At 43.3% G+C, this 19,001-nt stretch overlaps 1 protein-coding gene across 5 annotated transcripts in view; it reads left to right on the forward strand.

Moving 5' to 3' along the window:
• The window catches only part of RASAL2 (RAS protein activator like 2), a 313,872-nt gene that overhangs the window by 46,463 nt on the left and 248,408 nt on the right, over positions 1-19,001 (forward strand). The window contains exon 2 of one of the 5 annotated variants that reach the window (XM_039484235.1): positions 18,072-18,122. The exons of the other annotated variants lie outside the window; for them this stretch is intronic. Coding sequence (XP_039340169.1) covers positions 18,072-18,122 — 51 coding nt within the window. The remainder of the gene's footprint in view (positions 1-18,071; positions 18,123-19,001) is intronic. 5 annotated transcript variants of the gene reach the window in all.

The raw sequence follows: 19,001 nt of genomic DNA on the forward strand, positions 1-19,001 counted from the left end.
ACTCTGACCCTGGGCTGTACTTATTTCTCCTCCCCACCCCTCTTTTCTGTAATTTTTTTCCAGTGGTGACTCAGTTCCAGGCTCTGAGCCATATCTCTTGTGACTTATGGGGCTTTTGCTTTGTATCTGGGGCACCAGGCATGTGATTATTTGTCTAGGACACTTAGAGAAATCAGTGTAAGTGGTACAGCTGTGCAGTATTCAACAGCTACACAGCTTTTAGCTAAGTCTCATGGAGGAATTAATATCTCAAGGTATTGGATAACCTTGGAAAATAGTAGCTCACTCCTGTAATTTCACCAAACAGATGTAGTTGACACAGTACTTAATGGAGTTGTCATCTTCAAGTAAACTTTATTTTGCATTGTTTTATCTTTCTCTTTACTTCTGCATTGTGTTTGTAGGAAACTCCATAATATTCTGGTTTCACATTTTAATAAGAACGGTGATGCTGGGTCAGACCAAAGGTCCATCTAGCTCATTATTCTGTCTTCCAACAATGGCCAATGCCTGGTGCCTCAGAGGGAATGAACAGAACAGGTAATCATCAAGTGATCCATCATCTGTTGCCTAGTCCCAGCTTCTGGCAATAGAGCATGGCAATAGAGCAAGAAAATAGAGTAGACCAGCTAAGCCCTTGATTGATATTTATTCCATGTCATAAAATAAAAACATAATTCAGCATAACTGGTAATCTGTGTTCAGGAGAGGGCTAAGGCTGGAGCAGTGTACGTGTTGTAGAGCTGTGCATGAAACATGACATAGGTCTTGATCCGGCTCCCATTACCTTCAGCATATATTGGATCATATTGCTGCATCTGTTGGTAGCGACGGCTTGAAAACTCTATTGCTCAATGTGTGGAAAACTTAGACTGGGAGAGGTATTCAGCAGTGTTGGGAGCAACAAGGCCTGAGTGCATAGAGGGAAGTGTGTTTGTTGCCGTTCCTGGCTGTAACAATGAGGTGCCACTCCTTCCCCTTCACCACCCAGTTTGACTGTTCCCCTGAGCAGGAATGTATACAACAGTATGATAGGATGGAGGTAGGACTTCAGTGAACTGGCAAAATGCCATGCAGGAGGCTGGGCTCTGACCAGCCAGGAGCTGAGCATTTGAGGGACCTGCTTTGGAAGCCAGACCCCACAGCATTTGAGGTGACTAGCAGGGAACCCTGTGGCCTCAAGACGACAGCTGCAGGGGACCAGAACTTTTGTAGATGTGGGGACTAGATCTGCTTGGGAAATCTGTGACCAGCAGGATTGAGACCTAAGGACTGGGCATCTGTAGGAGATGGCTGGGAAAGGACCCCTTCGTCTGTTCCTCCATTTCCCTCCATTTTTGGGAAGGGGCAGAATTGGGGATGTGGCGAGGACGCAGGGGCGCAGATATTTTTTTTTCTCTCACCAACAGTAGTAAATTTAGTGCTTAGGCTAGTTGATGTCGGGTGACTTTATTCTAAGCTCTGATTCACTTAGTCATCAAGAGAGACTTTCTAGCCACCTACCCCTCTTCAGTCCTTCCCCCAGACCAAGATTGTATTCTGCTCTTTCAAAACCTAATAAAATTTGTAATCTGTTTTAAAGAGACGAAGAACATGTTAACAAAATATAAGGGTTGAATTATTTTCCTGCATGTTGGGCTGGCAGAAGGGAGATGAATGTAACCACACCCCCCACCCTTGCCAGAGCCCACTAGCAGTTCTACTGACTGAGTTGTCAAGAGGGATCACTAGTGACTGCCTTCTCCACTAGGACTCAGTGTGCTGCTTCTGTAGCATGGTAATAGCACTGCTAGCCTGACAGCAAATAATTCAGCAGGAGACCTGAACTCTGATTTCCGCTTGGGCTCCAAATTGCATCAAATTGTGTAACGGTTAGGCTGCTGGACAGGACAGCTATTTCTCTCCGACACTTGCCAGCAGAGTGTTTGGGTGAAGGAGGGACGCTGTTTATGTTGAAAGCTGACATTGCCAAGTTAAAGGCTGCTGCTAAAATGGGCATGGAATATGAGCACTTTCAGTAGTAGCTTTGTGGATTTTGATAGTTTAATATCATAGAAGGTACATGTCCCATGAGGAAAACAGTAATATTTTATATTCTTCTCTACAATCTCTGCCCCACTCCCCCGCCCAAACCCTTTCTTCCATCCCCCTTTCTTACTTGGAAACTGTACAGAAGTTGTAATGAAGAGCTGGCACACAATTCCAGAGCTCTGAATAATCATGTTCCCCTTAATGTTATGACTAGCCATTGTGAGCACTATTCCATCTATCCTCCCCCCCCCCCCCTTTCAAACCTGATTTCAAACCCTAATGCTGTCAGTTTAGAATTTATTTAAAGAGGAACTGACTGGCTTTCTTTGCTCGGTTGTCCCTTGACAACAGAGGCCCGGGAAACAAGTTTAGTCTATTTTTCTTTTTGAAAAGTACAAATACAGTCTAAGCCAAAAGTAATTTATTGAGATTTCCACAAAGGAATTCTCTTCTGCTTGATTCATAATTGTGGAGATACAAAATTAAAGATTTAAAGACCCATGAATAATGATTTATGTTAGGAAAGACGTTCCAAATTAAACAAAACATATTTTTTAATAATGTGACACTTCCAAAAAGTTCTGCACCTGCCACCACTCTAAATTTTGAACTGTTCTCCTCCAAATTTAGAGACCAAATGTTAGCCAAATGTTTCTTTGGAATTAGGTAGGAAAATAAGTTTATGGGGCAAATTAATTTGCATGTAATTTTAAAATGTAGTTTGCTTCTGCAGATGGTATTTGAATCCAGTTGCTTGGAATGTAGAACAGCACATGCTAGGGCACCCCTTAGCTTGTGGGGTGACCACTCTCTTGTTGTCCAGCTGTTTTCCAAGTAATTTATTTGATTTTACCACCTGGCTTCTTTGCCTCACCCTTTAGATTTGTTCTTAATACTCACAGTAAAGTGTGGGTGGCGAGGCAGGAGGTGAACAGCTGCACTTAGCAGCTCCAATAAACGATTTTATGAGAATTGTGCCCACATTGCACTAATACCATAGGCTTATAGCCAGAAATGACTGTAGAATAGGACAGAACATGGCCATTCCCATTCTCCCTCCTTGCAGTGGGGAAAAAAGGCTCTGACTCAGTGCTCAGGATAAAGGAGGATAAGGTGAATTGTGTGTGTATTTATATGATGGCTTTCAAGCTTTTAAGCCCTTTGTCTGAGGCCAAAAATCTTTGTGCTTTTCAGCATCTTGTAAAAAGAGAGTATTATGGGGTAAAAAGGGGGGGGGGTGCATTTTCAAGTAGTTCAGGAATAAGTGTGAATTCCTTAGAATTGTAACAATCTGAAACATCTTGTCAACTCTTAGGTATCTGGTGAAGGGGAGTGTGATTATTGAGGAACATTACAGGAACAATATAGCTATTTATGTAGGACCCAACAAAATCAGTGTTTACTCCATTTCTCACGGTCTCCCCAGCTCTGCAACCTTCCTCACTGTAAATAAGACACGTCCCTAAATTATGTTGGCATTCTTGAGAAGGCTGGTGTACAAAGAATTAAAAATTTCCCTTAGCTGCATTGAAAATATTGGGAAAATTATATATGTTGCCAAAAAAGAAGACAGTCATGAGAGATTTTACTGCCAAGCTATAGGGATATTCTAACAGTGTGAAAAATGAAAATTAATATCAAAACCTTCCTTGTTTTCAGTTGTTTGGAAAGAAATTACTGTAGTTTGAGAGAAACTTTTCTGTGGGTGGAGAGCCTCTAGGATCCCTTGTTTCATTTACTTCTCCCAGCCCTTTTAGACGTCTCATTATGATAATGATCTTTGTCCTATGAGGACTGTACATAGCTTCCCTTATGCCCATCAGTGCAGATCTGGCCATCAAGTAGAGCAGGACTTTAAAATACTTAGCTAGAGGATTAAACCTATGAGTCATAAGTAGGTATGTGAGATTCTGGGGGTGTACCAAGTGACTGTCTATTGCCGGTGCCATGATGAGAAGCTTAACCAACCCCAGAGTTGCTGAGGAGGAGAAAGGTACAGAGATTATTACAGGGGTGCTGCCTTTTTGGGACTTCATTTTGGGCGCCTGGTTTGTAAAATTTTTGGTGGTGCCCAGAATGGGTCTGCAAAGCTGTCCTGTCCATAGCACAGACTGGGGCACCTGCCCCAGGCCCCGCTCTTTGGGGGCGTGTCCCACGCTTCAGGGGGATGCAGGATCCAGGGTGGCCTGGAGAGTTAGTGGGGGGCCTGGCGCTGGTAGCAGCGAGCCAGCCAGCCCTGCTTTGCCCTGCCCCGCCGGCTCCTGCCGTTGCTTGCTGCTGCCAGCACCAGGCCCTCTGCTAACCCTCAGGCCACCCTGGACCCCATGTCCCCTTGAAGCGTGGGGCTCACCAAAGCACAGGGCCCGGGGTGATTGCCACAGTCTGTCCTATGGATGGGACGGCTCTGAAAATATAAGCCCAAACATTGGTGGAGTATGGGCACCATGGGCCGATATAACTCGCCGCCTTTGTCCATTTTCCATATCTGCTTCTGGTGTCTAGGTAAATTTAAACTCCCATTTTACTTTCTCCTGGCTATTTGAACAGAGTTCTGGAAGTGCCCTGCAGTCACTAGTGAGCCACATTTTGAGAATCTCTGAATTAGACCAGAGGGGAATCTCTTTCAAACACTGTAGAAGAGCTCCTGTTCCTTCTCCATATATCTTAGTTACTTTCATACTCTTATCTGTAGTTAATGATATTCCAAATTACTCTTTCTCTAGAATACACCCTCATGGACTTCCAAGGGCAGTCTTCATTGTTTTTTTGGGGGGTGTGGTCAAGGCTGTCTTAAAACATTAGCAGATTAAAATCACTTTAATTAACCTTTTCCTCACAAAAAAACAAAACTAAAGAGACTCTGATTAACGTTAGTTGTCTCTTGTGAACCTTATAGGTTATCTGCAATCTTTGTGTGTTTCATTGTAGCATCTCCAGCTGTATTGTAATTATGTGGGCATTGTTAAGCAGTGGATGTCATCACCTGATTTTTTTAAATGTATTTACACGATCTGTGCAACTCTTTGCAAAGAGAAGTTGTTCAAAATCTTTAAAACTACGTTTTTCTTAATAAAAAAATCAATTTGGCATTCATGAGCAGCCCTACGGTGACCAATTGGCAAGGACATGCAATGGAGAAAAGAAATGCTATAAGGAAACTGTCATTAGTTTCATACTTCCAAAGGGGTATGATAGGTGTCCCTGTGGTGAGGAAGGGAAAAAGAATCTATTTAAAAAAAGATCTTTGAACACAATGTGCTTTTAACTGCAACCTAGTAAGTGAGGGTTCAAAATATGACCTTAGTTCTGTGTGTTGTAGTCCAGGTTTAATGGTAAAACAGGTAGGTGTTGTCAGGAAAGTAGGGCAAGAGAACAGCATTCTTAAAAATCTGAACTGTTCCTAATTCTCTGTTTGTTCTATTGTGCTTCCCCTCACTTAGCAGTTCAGAGGCATTTTGAAGGGAGAGATTGAAATGCCTCATTGGGGGCTTTGATAAATCCACCTGCTGATGGCATCAGATAACTGATTTATCATCTCTGACAGGTGGCAAATCACCTAGACTTGTCTGCAGGACAAGTAAAAATTTTTAACGATAGCAACAGGATAGCTTAAAAATTGTGCTGATCATGTAAATCCTGTTATCTCTGTAATCCAATGGAAACCTTCTGAGCTTTAAAGTGACATCGTTTGTCCGAAAACATCAAGTAGTAACAGATAACAGGATTTTCTGTCTCAGTTCATTTTAAAATCCTGTTATCTTTGTCATTTTAAATCTTAGTATCATTTAATAGAGCAGGAGGGGAAGAAGGGGGGGAATATAGGAAGTCCCCATAATAGGAATTTAAATTCAAATCCTCCCTCACAAAATAACCATTTTAAAGGATGCCAAGTCAATTTGTATAAGAAACATGATGTGACTGGTAATAGTCTTTAAAAAAAATAAAAAACAGCATTAATAAAGTTGGCAACCTATCACACACAGTGCAAAATACAAAGGAAGCTATGCTCAATCCTAAAAAGTCTCAATAGTTTTATTTAGTTTCTAAACTCTTTGGTGTATGGACTGTCTACTCTTCTGTACAGCACCTACCACAATGGGGCCCAATTCTTAGTTGATTCATAGGTGCTACCATAATAAGCATAATGCCCTCTCTTCCCTCACATGCTTCAATTTTTTAAATTTGAGTTATCAGAAATTAGCGAGACTAAATGATCTAACACAGGGGTGGGCAAATTACGGCCCGGGGGCCACATCTGGCCCTTCAGACATTTTAATCCATCCCCGGAGCTCCCGCTGAGGACCAGGGTCCAGGGTTTTCCCTGCTCTGGTGCTCCAGCCGGAGAGCGGGGCCAAGGGTTTGCCCCACTTTGTGTGTGCTGTTGCTCCGTGCAGCATGTCCCCATCCCCCCGGCTCCTACGCATAGGGGCAGCCAGGGAGCTCCACACACTGCCCCCCAAGCATTGCCTCTGCAGCTCCAATTGGCTGGGAATTGTGGCCAATGGGAGCTGCCGGGGTGGCGCCTCCACGTAGCAGCCAGAGACATGCTGCTGCTTCCAGGAGCTTCATGCGGTAAGTGCTGCTCAGAGTCTGCACCTCTGACCCCCTCCTGCGCCCCTGCCCTAGCCCTGATCCCCCTCACCCTCCAAATCCCTTGGTCTCATCCCAGTGCACCCCCCTGCACCCCAGCCTTCTGCTCCAGCCTGGGGCCTTCTCCTGCAACCCTGAACTCCTCATTTCTGGCCCCATCCCAGAGCCCTCACCCCCTCCCACAGCCCAACCCCCAATTTCTTGAGCATTCATGGCCCGCCATACAATTTCCACACCCAGATGTGGCCCTTGGGTCAAAAAGTTTTCCCACCTCTGATCTAACAGGTCTCCTCCATCCCCACTGGCACTGGAGGGCACTTACTGTCCAGTGTAGTTTGATGTTCCTAGTTAAGATGTTTCCACTGTTTTCCCTTGGTACATTATCCCACAATTTAACATCTCTGACATTTTTTTGTTAGGGAATGTTTTAGATTAAGAAAGTAAATCTCACTTAATTTTGACTTGACACTGCCATAAATAGCTCTCCACAGCCTCCTTGGTTTTTACATGGTTTGGATGTTTGGAGAACATCTAGAGTCTCCAAATACTGTGCCAGAGCCATCAAAATTTGGAGACTTGCACGGTGGGGTTTTCTCTGTTAACGATATTTTTTTTTAACCTGCTATTGTAATAAGACACTTGTGTTTACTGATTAGTATGCATGAAAGTTTAGAGAAGTTGTTTTCTTTGTGCAATTTACTATCTTTTGTAACAAATTGTTTACTTTGACAGCACTTTTTCTAATCGGTTTTACTGTTGCCTATTTATAGTTGGTTTTCCATGTGGATCTTTCACATAGCAATGGGGAGAAAATGAGACACAAAAAATGGAAAATGAGAATGTAGTACCACAAAAACTGGTAGGATTTAGGGGAGGTGCAATATGCAAAACTACTTCAGATTTTTAAAAACGTTGACTAGAATTCAAGTTGACTGTCTACCTTTAAGAAATTCTCTGCATCTCACTGATTATTTGTGATGCCATCTTGGAGTTCACTACAGTTTGTAAACCGTCACTTTCTGGTAGCGAAGTGCCCAGAAACGAACATGGTATTCCACGTGTGGTCCCAGCAGGCCTATGCTATGTGATGAGCTTCTTCATGTGCATCCAAAAATTGCATTGGCCTCTGTAAGTGTGCGGGACGCACCCCTGCCGCGCCTCCTGCTGGTTGTCTCTGGGAATTAGCTCAACCAACCTCCAGCACACCCTCTGCAGGCCGGTGTCCTGCTGCTGCTTGGCCCCTGTGTCCCTCCCGGACCCAGTGCCCTGTTATCTGGGGTGCTGCCCCCTGGCAGTAACTGCTTTCTCTCAGGGTCTCCCCTCCATGGGGAATCCCCACCCACTGTCCCCACCTCGCCTCAGTATAAGGCTAGTGCCAGTCATTGTCTAGCCCCTGTTGCCCTGGGACACACTGCAGTATCACCCTACTCATCACAGGCAAGGTTGGGTTTGGACCTGCTGCCTTTGCCTACCCCTGGGCTGCCCTCTGCAACCCCCAGTACCCGTTGGCCTTCTGCTAGGCCACAGCCTGGGGCTTTCTAGGCTGGAGCCTCCCCAGCTCCTCTGCCTTTCCCCAGCCCTGTTCCACTCAGGTACTCTGCTCAAGTCCCTGCAGCCAGGTCCATCTCCCTCTATAGCTAGAGAGAGACTGCTGAGTTCCTGGCTCCCAGTGTCTTGTATAGGGCCAGCTGAGGCCTGATTAGGGTGTGGCCCAGCTGTTGCTGCTTCCCCAGTCAGCCTATTAGCTGCTTTCCCTGCCACAGCCCTGTCCCAGGGCTGTTTTAAGCCCTTCAGGGCAGGAGCGGGGTAACCACCCCGCTACAGCCTCTCTCTCTTTTTCTTGCTGTCTGATAGTGCAAACCCCTGTTTAATTTGTTGTCCACCTTCACTCTGTCTTTCATCACTTCTAGTTTCCAGGTTTCTATCCTGTCCATTATTATGAAAATTAATCCCTGTGTGCACCTCACCACTGTCCAGTACACTGCCTTCTGGAAAGAAAATAAAATACCATATGAGCCAAAATGTATCCAATGCAGTAGTTAAAAATAGCCCTTGCTTTCTAAGGGTATGTCTATGCTGCACCTAGACACTTACGGGTGGCCCGTGCTAGCTGAATTGGGCTTGTGGAACTCAGGCTAGGGGGCTGTTTAATTGCGGTGTAGACTTTCGGGCTTGGGCTGGGGCCCAGGCTCAGGGACCTCACCCATCACAGGGTCCTACAGTTCAGGTTCCAGCATCTACACTAATTGTGAACATCTAGTTCACTAGATGAACATCTACACTAATTAAACAGCCCTTTAGCCCAAGCCCTGTGAACCTGAGTCAGGTGGCATGGGCCAGCTGTAGGTTTTTAATTGCAATGTAGACACACCATAAGAGTCTGCAGTACTGTATTCTTGTCATGTGGATACGTGCATGCAATTTGTGCTTTTTAGTAACTGTCAAATGAGCTCTGCATTTTAGGTGGAGAGAAACTTCAGTGTAGCTATGATAGTTTTGCTCCCAGAGATCATAGTAAGTGGGTTTAGAAAATAAAATACATCTAGACTTGTCCTGATGATTCCAAATATATTTATTTTATTCCACACTAGATAGCTGTGAAAGAAAAAGTAGAACTACCACGTTACTACATTGATAGGATTTCCATGCTCACGTACATTTGATAGGGCGGTCCCTGGAGCTGGTCCCCAGGGCCAGCTGCCGTGGGCCACCAAAGCAGTGGCTGGTGTGGCTGGCAGTGGAGCCGCTGCAGCAGCGGCCAGTGTGGCTGACCCCAAGGCCACCTGCTTGGGCGGCCCTGGGGTCAGCCACACTGGCCACTGCAGAAGTCATGGAGGTTCCAGAAAGTCCCAGAATCTGCCACTGCAGAAGCCATGGAACCCTAATCACTGTTGATAAGTACTTATATGGGGAACAAATATTTGTTCTTCAATCTACCAGAAAAAAATATAACAAGATCTAATGGCTGGAAATTGAAGTTAGACAAATTCAGATTGGAAATGAGACATTCATTTTTAACAGTGAGGGTAATTAACTATTTGAACAATTTCCTAAGAGTTGTAATGAATTCTCAATCAATGGCAATTTTAAAATCAAGATTGGATGTTTGTCAAAAAGATAAATGCTCTAGCTCAAACAGGAATTAATTCAGAGCCTGTGTTATGTGGGAGGTCAGAGTAGATGATCACAATGTTCCCTTCTGGCCTTGGAATCTATTAATCTACTTTTAAAAACACTAGAGAGTAAGGCAACGACTTGTGTCGGCCCCTCTTTTTAGAAGTTGGAGAATGAAGTTTCTTGGTCATTTAATTGATGGAGTAGATCAGTGAAAACTGGGAGAAATAGTTGAATCATTAAGTTATAGCAGTTTGGTCCATTAGCTGGGCTGTCATCTTTTTCCACTGGGATTTTAGCTATACTATATCTGTCCTGTGGAAAATTAAAGATTTAAATGTTTACAACTTTTTCTTTGCTTCCCAGGACCCTTGTGCTAATCTAAAATAGGATATACACAGAGATATGCTTTCCAATATAATAAATATGAGTTTAGCAAGCAGATCTCAGACCCAACTACTATAACTTACTCTGCTTAGGCTTCTGGTATGGGCTGGTTCATAACTGAAATGTTTTGTTTCTACTCTTGGACCGTGCACCTCCAGCTCTCTGCTGTAGGTCAGTTAGAGTGTGGAATAATGTCTGGCTTGATAGCCGAAGAGGAACATGCATTGGAAGTGGTGCAAAAACACTAGAGAAAACTGTGTAGAGTTGCTGCTTCAGCTTCGTTTAGCTGCAGAAAAATATTCACCTCCAGCTTTTTGTTGTTATGGTGGAAGTAGTGAAAATGCTCTTTCTTGCACCTAAACCTGCTTTTTAAGGATCTGTAGAGGATACAGTAGCTACACATTGCCCTCATCCCCCATGATATTGTTGCATGTCATATAGACACTGGAGAAAAGTTGGAGATGATGTAAAATGTCATTGATTTTTTCAGCGTTTTTTAATATTAATTATTTTCATGCTTTTGACCATCATTCCTTGGCAAAATGAGATGGCTCTTTGGCTTTCCCTTTGCTGGAGTTGATGAGAAGTGTTGTCCAAAGAGGAAAAACTGTTCATTGGCTTTTGCTATTAAAATAAATGATTAGCTTGTGCTGTGTATTACCTATGAGCACATAGAACAAAAGTTAATTTCAGATATACTATCTGTGGCTTTTTAATAGCACTTCAATTGTTCTTGTAACTATATTTTTAGTACGCATGAATTGTGAAGCGTTGGAAAGGAATTTCTTAACCCCAGTGTCAATTACAATAACTGGTGTCCTGCATTTACACTGTCTGTCTTCCTCTCTCTCTCTGGGTACGTCTACGCTACGGGACTATTCCGAATTTGCATAAACTGGTTTTGTAAAACAGATTGTATAAAATCGAGTGCGCGCGGCCACACTAAACGCATTAAATCGGTGGTGTGCATCCACGGTCCGAGGCTAGCATCGACTTCTGGAGCGTTGCACTGTGGGTAGCTATTCCGTAGCTATCCCATAGTTCCCGTAGCCTCCCCCGCCCCTTGGAATTTCCGGGTTGAGATCCCAGTGCCTGATGGGGCAAAAATCATTGTCGCGGGTGGTTCTGGGTAAATGTCGTCAGTCACTCCTTCCTCTGGGAAAGCAACGGCAGACAAGCATTTCGCGCCTTTTTTCCCTGGATTGCCCTGGCAGATGCCATAGCATGGCAATCATGGAGCCTGTTTTGCCTTTTGTGACTGTCACAGTATGTGTACTAGATGCCGCTGACAGAGGCGATTCAGCAGCGCTACACAGCAGCATGCTTTTGCATGACAGCAGAGATGGTTACCAGCCATACTGCACCATCTACCAATCCATAAATTGGTAAAAAGATGAGCATGGCTACCAGTCGTTTTGCACCATTTGCTGCTGTCATAAGTGCCCCTGGCTAATCTTAGCCAGGGGCGCAAAAGCCAAAATTGGGAATGACTCCCAGAGTCAATCCCTCCTTTTTGGTATCTAAAAATAGAATCAGTCCTGCCTAGAATATGGGCAAGTGTACTAGAGAACCACTGTATCAGAGAGCACAGCTGCTCTGTGTCAGATCCTGCAGAAATTATGAGCTGTATGCTATTCACAGGGGGTGCTCCTGCAACAGCCCCACCTGTTGATTCCGTTCTTCCCCCAGCCTTCCTGGGCTACTGTAGCATTGTCCCCCCACTTGTGTGATGAAGTAATAAAGAATGCAGGAATAAGACACACTGACTTGTTAGTGAGAAATGAGTGGAAGGCAGCCTCCAGCTGCTATGATAATCCAGACAGGACAGTAAGGAGTGTGGAGGAGAAGAGCCCAGCATCCCTCTGCTAGTCCAGAGGCAATTGAATCTTTTTTTTACACATGAAGGGTGGGGGCTGACAGAGCTCAGCCCCCTGTTGCTATGACGATGATGGTTATCAGCCATACTGTACCATCTACCAGGAAAAATTAGGGCCAGGCACCCTTGATAGACCTCACCGATGCTAGTCTGCATGGTTACCAGTCCTTTTGCACTGCCCCATGTGCCAATAGGCTGATGATGAGGACGGCTACCAGTCGTATTGCACCATCAGCCACCCATGGCGGGGGGGAGCAAGGATGTTGGTGTTGAGTGCTGCAGCATCGGGTCTATCTGCAGCATTAAGTAAAGATAGGGTGACATGTTAAAGACTCAAGAGAGGATTGTTTTCCCTTTCACTTCTGGGGGTGGATGGGGGGGTGCGTAAATTGCCGAGCTATGCCCTGACCCACCGCGGACACTGTGTTTGACCCTAGAAGCATTTGGAGCTCAGCCAAGAATGCAAATACTTTTCGGAGACTGCAGGAACTGTGGGATAGCTTGAGTCCTCCAGTCCATGAGCGTCCATTTGATTCTTTGGCTTTCCGTTACGTTTGTCACGCAGCAGTGCGCTGAGCCCCTGCTATGGCGTCTGTCTGGAGATTTTTTAAAAATGATTTTGAATTTCGTCTTCTGTAACGGAGCGCTGATAGAACAGATTTGCCTGCCCTTACAGCGATCACATCCGCATGGTCCATGCAGGAGCTCTTTATTTATTTTGATTTTTAACTGCATCGCCACACGTGCTGATCTGAGCTCCACGCTAGGCAAACAGGAAATATTCAAAAGTTCGCGGGGCTTTTCCTGTCTACCTGGCCACTGCATCCGAGTTCAGATTGCTGTCCAGAGCGGTCAGTGGTGCACTGTGGGATACCCCCCGGAGGCCAATACCGTCGATCTGCGGCCACACTAACCCTAATCCGATATGGTAATTCCGATACTAGCGCTACTCCTCTCGTTAGGGAGAAGTACAGAAACCGGTTTAAAGAGCCCTTTATACCGATATAAAGGGCCTCTCAGTGTGGACGGGTGTAGCGTTAAATCAGTTTTACGCTCCTAAAACTGGTTTAAACGCCTAGTGTAGACCAGGCTTCTGATTAGCAAGCCTGCCTGTGAAATTAGACTGTTTTTATTCTCTCCACTCCCTTCTCACACCTATCTCCCTCCCCACCCCACCTAAATAAATAAACCTAGCTAGACATGAAATAATAGCCTACCATCGATCTTTCCCCGGATTCTTTTTGTCAAACAGTGAACTGTTGCAAATCTGGCTGCCATTAACAGTGGTGCCAGGTTTACCATGTGGTGGTTTTTAATGAGTAAGAAATTATTTTGCCTGCTTTTTGCCTTTCTTCTATGGTGTGAAATTCAAAGCTTCATCGCTAGGAGGAAAATAAAGATATCTTGCAGATAACCAGTGTGGCATGAAAGATACTAAACACTGCCTCTGATCATAAAGAAGACTCACTGAAAATATTTGTTTTAAATATAATCAGATCATTCATAATGAAATAAGAACCTATCACCTTGACAGGGTTAAGAGTGGGTATCTAGAACCTGTTGAGGAACATAAGACCTTAAGGATGCTGTGGGGTAAGTTCTATTAAAAATAATTTGGTTAAATGTACAGTGGCTGATCTGCTTGACTTCATATGCATGCCACTGGATTCTGCATGCCCCTACTCTTGCTCTGCAGCACTGGCAGTCCAGAGCGCCTGCTAGAAAGTATCATGACATTAAGAACACTTGTCATTGTTACACTGACATGAAGCTTCATTTTAAAGTATTTTTGTTTCTTTAATACACACATCTTAAACTCTGTTTTTAAAACTAGTCAGTTTTCCTTTTTGAGGTGCCTTCACTAACAATACATAGCAGGATGTGGCATATGTAGCCAACAGACTGGGCTTGAGTGCTTTTCTTTGGTGGTTTTCAAGACTTTTAATACTAGCAACTTATCAGGCTTATCTGTATACACTGCAAATCAATCGGTGTATGCAGAACCTGTTTAAAAAGTGTCTGAAATATGATTTGATCAGCCATTGTGGTCAGAGTTTCCTCAGTAAAAGTGTTTTAAACTGTTTCAGGGAACACTGTTACTAGTCCAGTATCGACAGGGCTGAAAGACCATGTTAGGGGAGTTGTAGCAAGGCCCTGGACAGAATGCAAAACACAGTTAAGTCCTGTCTTAATCAGGGTGGATAAAAATCAATGATTAAAAAAAAATTGGATTTTTTTTATTAAATCAGGTTTTTTGATAAGTTTTTTCCTCAAAAAGCATTTTATCTAAAGATACATTATAGCTCAAAGATATCTCATCCTGGAATAGGGATTATAAATTCTAATTCTATAGTATGAGACAATATATTTATGTAATATATTTAAGAAAAGTTTTGTAAATGAATTCCAATAGTTCATGGTTAAGGGACCCAATCTTATAGGGCTCCAGGGGGCTTCTGTATAGATTATTTAGGTTAATCTTTCTATCTACTCAATGGGACTCAGTGCTCAGTCTAGAAGATACCATCAGAGATGCTTAGTTTTGTAGTTCTCAAACTGTGGATTTGTGTCTCCAGAGATAACATGCTTGTTAACAGCAAAAATGTTTTTAAATAAATAAACATTATATAGAGATGAGAAATAACAGACCTCAACCCTATTGTCCCTCTGCAAATTTGTGTATACACAGAGTCAATCCCTTACCTCTCTCTGAAAGTGCAAAGTTGCAAAAAAAATTCAATGAATAGAAAAGATTGTTGGGGGCAGAATAGATCTGGACAAGTCAGAGAAGAAGTCTGGAGATAAATGTGAGAAGGGAGGGACAGGCAGTAGAAACAAAAGTGAAATTGTTTGAGCAGCATATTCCAGAAGTCTTGAGGTCTTTCTAAGCAGGGCTGGCTCCAGCTTTTTTGCCGCTTCAAGTGGCGAAGGGGGGAAAAAAAAAAAGATAAAGCTGCAATCGGCGGCACTTCAGTGGCAGCTCTACTGTGCCGCTTCATTCTTCGATGGCAATTTGGCAGCGGGTCCTTTGCTCCGAGAGGGACTGAGGGACCCGCTGTCGAATTGCCACCGAAGACTCAGACATGCCGACCCTTTCCATTGGCCTTTCCTTTGCTGGTGCCTCGAGCCGGTCCTGTTTCTAAGTGCAAACCTTACTTGATTTGAGATCTACCATACCATTCTCTCACTAGAAGGGAAAACCTATCATGGCAGCAGGTCGTAAAAGAGACCCAGTTTGGGAATAAGAACCATTCAAGAAATATATGTTTGCCAGAGGTGAAAGTAAGCTGGTATGGTCCAGTACGGCATACCGGCAAGAGCCAGTATGCCGTGCCGGACCGCACCGGCTTCCGCGGCGGGGATTTAAAGGCTCTGGGTTCCCCGCCACAGTGGGCAGCCCAGAGCCATTTAACCCCCCCCGCCCACGGCTCCGGAAGCCTGGCTGGGGGGGGAAGGGATAGCTCAGTGGTTTGAGCATTGGCCTGCTAAACCCAGGGTTGTGAATTCAATCCTTGAGGGGGCCATTTAGGGATTTGGGGATTGGTCTTGTTTTGAGCAGGGGGTTGGACTAGATGATCTTCTGAGGTCCCTTTCAACCTTAATAATCTATGATTCTATGATCTAAAGGGCTCTGGGCTGCCGCGGCTGCGGTCAACCCAGAGCCCTTTAAATCCCGCCCGCAGTTCCAGCAGCCGGGCTGGGGCTGGATTTAAAGGGCTGTGGGCTGCCGTAGCTGTGGTCAGCCCAGAGCCCTTTAAACCCCCCATCCGCGGCTTCAGTGGCTGGGCTGGGGCCAGATTTAAAGGGCTCTGGGCTGCCTTGGCTGTGGTCAACCCAGAGCCCTTTAAATCCCGCCCGCCGCTCCGGCAGCCAGAGCTGCGGTGGGGATTTAAAGGGTCCGGGGCTCCCAGCCACCTCTGCAGCTGGGAGCCCCGGGTTGATTTAAAGGCCTTGGGGCTCCCAGCCACAGTCGGTGTCCCAGGGCCTTTAAATCTTGAGAGGCCACGCCTCTTCCGGTTGAGGCCACGCCCCTCAGGACTCCGGCAGTACCGGTAAGTCCTATAAATTACTTTCACCCCTGATGTTTGCTGATGACGTTTTAAAGAAAGTCACACCAGTGAACTAGTAGAAGTCACTTAAGCACTTGGATTCAGAGACTATTGAAGTGATAATCTCACTTGTAACAGAAGTTGCTTTTTCTGCTGGTGTAGAAAGAATATTTTCTTCCTTTGGACTAATTCATTCCAAATTGAGAAATAGTTTGGGACCTGAAAAAGCAGGAAAGCTTGTTGTTTGTTTTTTTTCCTCCAGATTATGAACAAGCAGGAAAATGAAGGTGAAGACGATTGAGTTAGCTGCAGAAGCCAATATTTTAAGTTTCTCATGTTGACCTGGCTGCCATAATCGATTTAATTTTTTAACATATTTCATTTAACTATTTTAGTTAAAAACAATTTTAACAAAAACAAACCTGATTTAAAAGAAAGAATGTTTAATTAAATTCAAAAATTCATATGCTTGTTTTGCTAAAACATTATGTTTGCCGCTGAAGAAGAAAAAACCAAAATACATAACGTTGTTTTTTTAGTTAAAACAATTTAAATGTCTGTCTGGTGATGTTCTCCTCCTAATATAGAACGGCAAGAAAATCCTCCAAATATTAATGATAGTTCACCTCCCAGTGACTTCATAAATATCTGCTTCCAAACAATCATTCATTTTCTGATATAGCTGTAAAACTAATCTAAAAAGTTTTCAGAATAAATCACTTTTTAAAATGTATAGTGTGTACCTTCTAAAAATGAAACCTACATCTATCTCTGAGTTGTGAAGAATATGTTTTAAGGTTGTAACAACCAACAAGAATGCACTTCTATGTCAAGTCTTCCTGACCAGTGATTTAAATAATGATTTAAATCAATTTGATTTAAATCAAATCCACCCTTAATTGAAAATGTTTCAGATATGTTGGGAATAAATTATTTAATGTAGATGGGTCTTAAGTGCTGTGTACAGCAGTATTCCCAATGATTAGTGTTCTCAATATATATTTCGGATATTCATTTTTGACCTCTTGGTTGTCCCGGTGGTCTTTGCAGCATTTTTTCAATAGTGTTCAGTATTGGTTTATTGTAACTCCAGGCACCCAGCAATTAACAAGGCAGGTCAAAAGTGATTTCTGGTTCGTCTGCACTGACCTGCAGGACATTCTGTGGATGGTACTTCACAGAACAGTTATCTGAAAATCTGTGAGCTGTCATTTAGGATTGACCAGCTACCTTAAAGCCATTCTGGATCACTTACCTTGAATGCTGAATTTGTAGAGCTTACTTCCTCTTCATAGAGAGTACAAATCTGCCAGTTCCTGCATTTCGCAGCAAGAGGTTTTTTTAGTTTTAATTCCCTTGTCATAAACACAGTAAAGAAAGTCGTCCCTGCATCCGTGTCCATCTGTACTGGATTTGCCAGAAAAGCAGTTTAAATGCCAGCATGTGCTCTCTTCATCTTTTGAAATAGCCATCTCTCGCTCATCTTAAGGGGAGAACTATCAAATTTTAATACTTTCAAGAGTGGATGGCACTGGCTAGATACAGGTCTAGTATAGGCTGATGGCTATGCAAATTTTCATGTATGATTCCACCCAGTGACCTTGGGCCTGATCTGAAATCTTGTGCTAATTTGTTATTCTCCCTAACTGTTATTTGAATATTAGTCCTTTTGATTACCCTATTGCTGACAAACCCAGGTTTTTCCTCTTTAGCTTTGTAGAGCCAATATACTGTAGTTACAGCTTAGTGAGCTAGATTCTGTCCCTTCTCATGCATGATTAAATTACCAATCAAGTGCCGGTTACAAAATCTCCATTACTTTTGGTGATTTCAGAGGTGATTAAACAAAGATTAATTTTCATATTCCCAAGCTGACTTTACGAAGTTGGCGGTTATAAAAATCAACCCAGGAATTAGAAAAAGAATATTTATGGAACCACCTCAACACCCTTTACACTCACTTTTCGGATTGCAACTGCACTTTTAAAAGTAGTTTTACCCCTCCCCCCCATTCTCTTTTTCAGCTTGGGTTAAGAAACTGAAGAATCTTAAATGGACAAGGACAGTCACTGATAGTACGTGAGTTTTAGGACTTGTTTTATTCACACCCACTTGTGTATACAGAAGATTAGATTTTTTTTATCAGTGAGTTTTCAAGCTCACTTCAGGAGTCCTCTATTTTTCTGTAGGTATGCATCAGTGTTATTGTCCAGAAAAGAGTAGTATTGGTTTATATAGTTGGTTTGAGACAGTTGTGTGTTACTGTCGTAAATCTAAGTTTATGTGTATACCACATTGCATTAGAAAGCCGAAATAATTAGATGCCTGTCTCATTTCTCTGTAGATGATTGTACAAAGTTATACATTTTCTCTTCCCATGACTACTGGATTTGAGCGAGTGGTTAGTTAGGCCAATTCTAGTTGCTGGTATAGCTATACTGGCAAACCCTTCTAGTGTAGGAGCAGCTTATTACTGGTAAATGATTGCTTATAACAGTTTCCCAAGCAAAATAAGCTATAACAGCAAAAGCATTTTTTGGTCATTATAACTGCACTTACACTAGGATCTTTGCTGCTATAGAAATGTAATTTAAAAACAAACTGTAAAGCAACATTGCTATAACAGCAAAAGTTTCTAGTGTATACTTAGCCATAAGCCCCTTTCAGAACTGCTCCAGGGCATGGATTTTATTATCCACATTGCAAACCCAAGACTTGATCCAGTTTAATATCCCTCCGCTCTTCTTTTTAAAAAGAAATTGGAGACAGGAACATCATTTCTTCATTTCTTATAATAAAAGCTATTGCTAAAGTGTTCATTGCTACTTCCAAGAAAAACATCTGTCTGATGTAATCAAATAAAGACATAAAGTGGCTAAAAATTCTATGGTTAATTCTAAGCAAGAGCAGCAAAACTGAATGGCAGTGGCCATAACTTCATGGGGTTAAAATTT

The sequence above is a fragment of the Mauremys reevesii genome, linkage group 8, assembly GCF_016161935.1.
Source record: "Mauremys reevesii isolate NIE-2019 linkage group 8, ASM1616193v1, whole genome shotgun sequence".
NCBI lineage: Eukaryota > Metazoa > Chordata > Testudines > Geoemydidae > Mauremys > Mauremys reevesii.